Source organism: Archocentrus centrarchus, chromosome 6 (genome assembly GCF_007364275.1).
Source record: "Archocentrus centrarchus isolate MPI-CPG fArcCen1 chromosome 6, fArcCen1, whole genome shotgun sequence".
Taxonomy (NCBI): Eukaryota; Metazoa; Chordata; class Actinopteri; order Cichliformes; family Cichlidae; genus Archocentrus; species Archocentrus centrarchus.
The window spans coordinates 2,992,683-3,000,026 of record NC_044351.1 but is presented as its reverse complement, the minus strand read 5'-3'; the positions used below and the strand labels follow the sequence as shown (position 1 = coordinate 3,000,026).

The window sequence follows — 7,344 nt, the reverse complement described above, 5'->3', positions numbered from 1 at the left end:
CCTGGGTGGCTTAGTGGTGAAGCCGGCGACCACATACAAACGCAGCGCGGGTTCGTGTCCTGGCCTGTCGCCAATTTGCACGTCATTTCCTGTCTGTCTCCACTGCTAACAAAAGCCGCTGTGGCCAGAAACGCAAAAAAATAAAAATAAATAACAGCTGTACGGGGGAAGGATGGTTTAAAAATCACCTGTTTAAACTGGATTAAGGCTTAAAGTGTGCATTAATAGGGACATGGCCTCTTTGACAGGTGGATGCTGACTCAGACACCTGTAGCTGCAAGCTGGAAATCCCAAACCAGAGTGTGTGGGGGGGTCGACACAAGGACTTCCTGTTCCAGCTGTTAGTCCTTGTATACAAATCCAGGAATGTTTTTGCTCCTGAGACTGCATTTCCCACTCTTGCTCTCCACACTATATGAATTAGCAGGTGTGTAGTTTTATTCCATGTAAGTGTTCACGTTTTGACTGTTTCTGGTCCAAATATTTGAAGCCTTCAGAAAAGAATCCCTTTCTGTGTGGACATGAAGCTCAGGATCAGGACTTTTTCACAGCAAGTAATCCAAACCACACAGCAGCAGATTAAATATGTAGCCCGGATGGAAAAATGGGGGTTAAATAAGCTTAATTCTTTTGGACATAAAAGCAAAGTTAACAGGAGTGTAATGTACTTTGCATATAATGTGTATTGTGTAATGGAAGAGGAATAATGTTATGTAAATATAATGTTTTCTTACAAAGTTGCTGAATGTAACAGAGCTAACACTCTTAGTTCGTATTTTCTGAGTGGTCAGTGAAGGTGGTCTGTGCATGTCTACCTGTTGTATTTGGCTGGGTGTGTGAGAGAGGAAGGAGAGGAGAAGAGAGAGAAACGGAGAACGGACGCAGCAGTGTTGGCTCGGAGCGCGCTAGCACACGATAAACTAACAGAAGAGAACTGACTAGTAAATACTATCCAGTGACTGTTAGTAGGAGGCGTTGGGAAACCGCCTGCCCGACAGCTGTGCAGCCGCAGACGACGGTGATTCAGAGCGAGGCATCAGCATCGGCGGCTAGCAGCTAACGGCTAGCAGGAGCTTGTCGTGGTGACGAGCGCCATCTTCTTTGCCCTGTCGGTGGCGAGTGTTGAGCGGAAACAGACTGCAGACGAGAACTGGTTGACTGTCGTCCGGAGGGGACGAGAGGGTGAGCTGGTTCGCAACGCGGAACTGTAAGTCAGACGTTTCTGGTGCAGCTATCGGTGAGTGAAGAGGAGTTTCGCCACTGTGCTGCAGCACACAACAATCAGGCCTGCAACGTTTGTGTGAATGCGAGCGTGTGTGTGGGGCCCATGTATGAGTACTGTTAAGTGACTGTGTATATTTGAATGACGGAGTAGTCAGAATTAACCCTTATAAGCCTAATCCATTCGGACTGATTGGGAAAAGCTAAGGTTGAGTTCAATATTTTTACTGGTATTATAAGAATACAAGTGTTTTAGTGTTTCATTTGTGTCTTACATTTTGCATTTAAAAGTGTGGTTTTCTATCTTGCGTTCACGTTCAGTAAATGTTCAGTTTTGGAGTTAAAGAGTCATCTGAGTCAGTGTTATTTTAAATAGTGTGTGATTTAAGTTTCTTATTAGTCATCACATCATTGTCCACAAGTGAACCTTCGTGGTATCCACTTTGCATCGGACCCACACCCCACCTAGTTTGGTCAATCCTGGGGTTCCCGGTCAGAACACAATATAAAGCGGTGGGGTGCTACATAAAATGGAGGCACCGCTGGGATAAATGCTAATATTAGTCTACCCTTGTTACTGGCTCAGACAACCCTTTAAGTAGAGCTAATCTGAAATAAAAATAAGCTATAGGTATACTCGGAGGAAACCAGTAAGCAGACTCTGTGTAATAGAAGGGAAATTGGTACACCAGAGGGATGGCAAGGTTACGGCATTGGTGTAAAGGAGAGGGCATTAACCCTACCCATGCCATTCTGCTCAAAGATGTTCCCGAAGACACTGAGATTGAACGCATAGAAGGAACTCTGCAATCCATTAAAGTTCTTGGACGTGTTAAAGTCAGAGGACGCATGTACGATCCTCAGAGTCAATGTTTGACTGTACTGTGTGAATGCAGAGAGAAAGTAAATCCCAAAGCTATTCCCTTAGACACCCTCCTGCCGGAAGGTAGTAATGCACCATGGAGAATTGTTGGATATTCAGAGGAGGAGGAAGGGTCAGCTGACCAAGTGCTCGCAGAGGACTTGCAGTTGCCACCAACAGAGTTAGGCCCTGTTCCACCACTTCAGGCCTCTACTCCGGAAGCTATCATCAGAGCTGTGGGAGACCTTCTGCAAAGCACAGCCAAGCCGGTAAGTGATAATAGCAACTACCGGAGGCTACGAACCTTCTCAGGGATTGTCCCTACTCCCCCAGGAGAGGAGCCATTGGAGAACTGGATATTGCAAGCTCGTTTGATGATAGAGGAATATGATTGGCCTGACAAAGAAAAGAAAATGAGAATAATGGAAAGTGTAAAAGGTCCTGCTTTGGAAATATTGCAGGCCGTCCGCTTTAATAACCCAGAGGCCACACCCCAAGGGTACGTGGATGTGATTGAGAACACATTTGACACACCAGAGACAGGAGAAGAACTGTACTTCTCATACAGAATGCTATGCCAGCATCCCGGTGAAAAACTTTCTGAGTTTCTGCGAAGGATGGAAAGATCCCTGAACAAAGTAGTGAAAAAAGGAGGTCTGTCCCCGACTTCCATAGACAAAGCCCGCCTTGATCAACTCATTAAAGGAGCCACAAGGTCTGACATGATGTTATTAAGTTTGCGTTTGAGGGAGCGAAGAGATAATCCACCTACTTTCTTGCAGCTGCTGAATGAGGTGCGCATTGAAGAAGAGTATGAAGCCTCCCGCCGTAGACTTAACCCCACAAAAGCTGTGCATGTCAAAAGTGCTACTGTACCCACAGGGGCATATGTCCAGGATCTTAGAGCTGAGCTCCAAGACCTCAAAACCCAAGTCAGTGGGCTCACGGCTGCGTCAGGGGCTCCATGTGTCCTTTCCCTTGAGTTTCCACCCATGGATGAGGCAGAGACCAACAGCTTGGAAGAGAACAACAACATTCAAGCTTTAAAGAAAGAAGTGGTGAAACTAAGAAAGCAGATCTCAGTTATGTCTGTTAAACCCAGCAAAGAGCCTGTAGTATCACCGCTCAGTAACCAGACTTCTCCCGTGTGCATGCATCAAAGAGCTACGGCACTCAGAGATCCCAGTGACTTTTTCTGTTATCGCTGTGGCGAAGATGGGCACATTTCCACCAAATGTAAATCCCCAGAGAACTACCCAAAAGTGATACAGAAACTCCTTCATGCCCAACGGAAACTGAAAGCAAGCCAGAAAGCTCCTGGTAGTGCAAAAGAACAAACTACCACAAATGTAGGGGTCAACCGGAGCGCTGTGAGTGTACACACAGCTGGTGTCCCAGAAGGACTCGTAGGGCCACCCTCCACTGCCTGTGTGAAGGTGGATGGCATAACCTGCACTGCCCTATTAGACAGCGGGTCTCAGGTAACGATAGTTTTCGACAGTTGGTATTCAAGGTACTTGCCTCATGTGCCTCTCCAACCTGTCACTGGTTTAGATATTTGGGGCCTAAGTGAGTCAGAGACCAGCTACCCCTACCGAGGCTACATCCAAATTGAGTTGGAGTTGCCTGGAAAGACCCAAGGGAATGTGGAGGCTGTCCCAGTTCTTGCTTTAGTGTGCCCAGATCCTCGTTGCTCAGATACCATACCTGTTCTAGTTGGCACCAATGTTCACAAAATTAGACCTCTGTCTTCAAGTCAGAAAGAGGGGAGCCCAAAAACTGTTCGCACCAGCAAGGTGAACGTTTCGCAGTCTCAGCCCTTACCTACCATTAAGTCCGAGTTGCCTACAGATGATGACTTTCCTGTAGCCGAAGTAAAGTGGACGGGTCCTGGACCACTGGTTATTCCGGCTGGGAAAAACCATATAGCCATCTGTAAAGTCAAAGAAACACACACGATCGGAGACAGTATCCTGATCACAGAACGTGCACCTTCACATGCTCTTCCCCCAAGTGTGTTAGTGCAGCCAACGGTGTTGTTCTCCAAGACCCTTGACAAAGACAAGTTCTTGGTTCTTATGCGCAATGAGTCCCTCAAAGCCACTGCCATTCCAATGGGTACTGTGGTTGCACACTTGCATGTGGTGGATATAGTGACTGACATCCCTGGCACACACACAAGAGCTTCATCTCAGCTGGACCCATCACTGTTCGACTTTGGGGATTCCCCTGTACCAGCTGAATGGAAAGAGAGGCTGAAACAGAAACTTGCAGAGAGAAGTAATGTGTTTTCAACCGACGAGTGGGACGTTGGATTGGCTAAAGGAGTGCACCATCAAATACGACTAAATGACGACACCCCCTTCAGAGAACGGTCTCGCCGTGTGGCCCCTGCTGATCTGGATGATTTGCGCCGTCACCTTCAAGGACTACTGGCTGCAGGAGTAATAAAGGAATCAAGGAGTTCCTATGCTTCACCCATCGTATTGGCACGAAAGAAAACGGGGAAGTTGCGGATGTGCGTGGACTATCGAACACTGAACCGCAGAACTATTCCTGATCAGTACACCATTCCTCGAATTGACGAGGCCTTGGACTGTTTGTCTGGAAGCAGATGGTTTTCAGTCCTGGATCTGCGCAGCGGGTATTATCAAATCCCAATGGCAGAAGACGACAAGGAAAAAACCGCTTTCATATGCCCTTTGGGATTTTACCAATTCGAAAGGATGCCCCAAGGGATAACAGGAGCCCCAGCAACCTTCCAGAGAGTAATGGAAAAAGCGGTTGGGGACATGCACATGCTTGAGGTCATAGTGTATTTGGATGATTTAATAGTGTTTGGAAAAACCTTGGAAGAACATGAACAAAGACTGTTCAAGGTCCTTGACAGACTGGAAGAGACTGGACTGAAGTTGGCAATAGACAAATGTCAGTTCTGCAGACCTCAAATGACATATGTAGGACACATAGTGTCTGAAAATGGTATTGCCACCGACCCAAGCAAAGTGGAAGCAGTAACTCGCTGGAAGCAACCCACTGACCTTCCATCACTGCAGTCATTCTTGGGGTTTTGTGGGTACTACCGTCGCTTTATAAAAAACTACTCTATTCAAGTCAGACCACTCACGGAGCTCTGCAAAGGTTACCCACCAACTCAGAGAAAGAAGAAAACTGCTAAAGTCCCAGAAAAGACCTATTACAGTGTAAATGAACCCTTTGGAGATAGGTGGGGTCCTGCTTGCACAGAGGCTTTTCAAAAGATTAAACACTGTCTCACAAATGCACCCGTTCTGGCATTCGCCGATCCATCCAAGCCCTATGCGTACACATAGATGCCAGCCTTCATGGTTTGGGCGCAGTACTCAATCAAGAACATCCTGAAGGTTTGCGACCTGTGGCGTTTGCTAGCCGAAAGCTCAGTTCCTCGGAAAAGAACTACCCGGTGCACCAACTTGAATTCCTGGCATTGAAATGGGCAGTAGTGGACAAGTTTCACGATTACTTGTATGGTGCTCAGTTCACGGTGAGGACCGATAATAATCCCCTCACGTATATTCTGACCACAGCCAAGCTCAATGCCACTGGTCATCGTTGGCTGGCTGCCCTCTCAACTTACGATTTCACTTTACAGTACCGACCTGGAAGCACCAATATTGATGCTGACTCACTGTCACGCAATCCTCTGCCATCAGAGAGCCCCGAGTGGAAAACAATGCCCCTCGACAGTGTCAAAGCCCTCTGCAAGCAAATCTCCTGCAGAAAGTCGGCAGGAGGGAACATGGGATATGCCGAGTCATTAGGGGTTTCCCCTGAGGTGCTCCCAGAGTGTTTTGTTTTCCCCACTCGATTGGACCACAGTGCTTTGACCCAGATAAGTAAGGCAGAACTTATTAAAGCGCAAGATAATGATCCAGTGATTGCTCCAGTCAAGAAATCTGTGAATGGAGAATTCCTGTTTTCACCAGACAAGGAAGCCAACTCAGAAGCCGTACTGCTTCAGAGAGAAGCCAATAAGTTGGTGATCCGAGATGATCTGCTTTACAGAAAAGTGCAGAGGCAATCTGGTAATGAGGTATATCAGCTAGTGTTACCAAGGGAGCTGGTTGCCATGGTTCTGAAGTCGCTGCACGATGAGTCCGGTCATCTAGGATTGGACAAGACTGTTAAACTCATACGGGATCGATTCTACTGGCCCAAATTGTGTGCAGAAGTAGAGCAGTACATAAGAAATTGTGGTAGATGTATCACGCGTAAAGCTCAGCCCCAAAGAGCTGCACCATTAAACCAGATTACCAGTAGCGGACCACTTGATCTGGTAGGCATAGACTTTCTGTCCTTGGAACCAGATTCCCAGGGGTATGCCAACATCCTTGTAGTAACCGATCATTTTACCAGATATGCCCAAGCTTTTCCGGCCAAAGATCAACGGGCGTCCACAGTTGCCAAGATTCTCTGTGAGAAATACTTTGTGCACTATGGACTTCCGGCACGGATACATTCTGATCAAGGTCGGGATTTTGAGAGCAAACTCATTCAAGATCTTCTCAAAATGTTGGGGATTTGGAAGTCTAGGACAACGCCCTACCATCCTCAAGGAGATCCGCAACCAGAGAGATTTAACCGTACGCTGCTGTCTATGCTCGGAACCCTAGATCCGAAGCAAAAGCAGAAATGGAGTCAGAGTCTCAGTCATTTGGTGCATGCTTACAATTGCACTCAGAACGAAGCAACAGGGTACTCGCCCTACCTGCTCATGTTTGGCAGGGAGGCGCGTCTACCTGTGGACATCTGTTTTGGTGCACTGGATGAGGATCAAAAGAGTTTGTCACATCACAAGTACGTGGCTAAGCTGAAAGCTGATCTGCGTCAAGCATACCACCTTGCAACACAAGCATCTGACAAGAGTCATCAGAGAAACAAGAAAGCTCATGATAAACATGTGAAAGAGCAGACTCTGGGAAAAGGAGACCGAGTACTACTGAGAAACTTGGGTGTTACCGGCAAACACAAGTTGAAAAGTAAGTGGCGACCTACACCATATGTCGTGGTGGAGAAATTTCCCAACCTACCAGTCTACAGAGTAAAACCTGAGAAGGGTCTGGGGGTAGAAAAGACAGTACACCGCAACCACTTACTACCGATTGGCTATCTAGTGAGACTGCCAAACGACACTGAGCCTGAATCATTTCAGACACCGGTCACAAGATCCCAAAGGAGACTCGCAGCGACCAAACAAACTGTAGATCAGGAATATGCCATGT

The 7,344-nt window shown here is 47.1% G+C and overlaps 1 protein-coding gene across 1 annotated transcript; it reads left to right on the top strand.

Moving 5' to 3' along the window:
• Positions 1-1,917: 1,917 nt before the first annotated feature.
• On the top strand, positions 1,918-2,987 carry LOC115781330 (paraneoplastic antigen Ma1 homolog). Its single transcript, XM_030730961.1, has 2 exons — positions 1,918-2,798; positions 2,966-2,987. Exons 1-2 carry the CDS (start codon positions 1,918-1,920, stop codon positions 2,985-2,987), a joined length of 903 nt encoding a protein of 300 aa, XP_030586821.1.
• Positions 2,988-7,344: the final 4,357 nt, after the last annotated feature.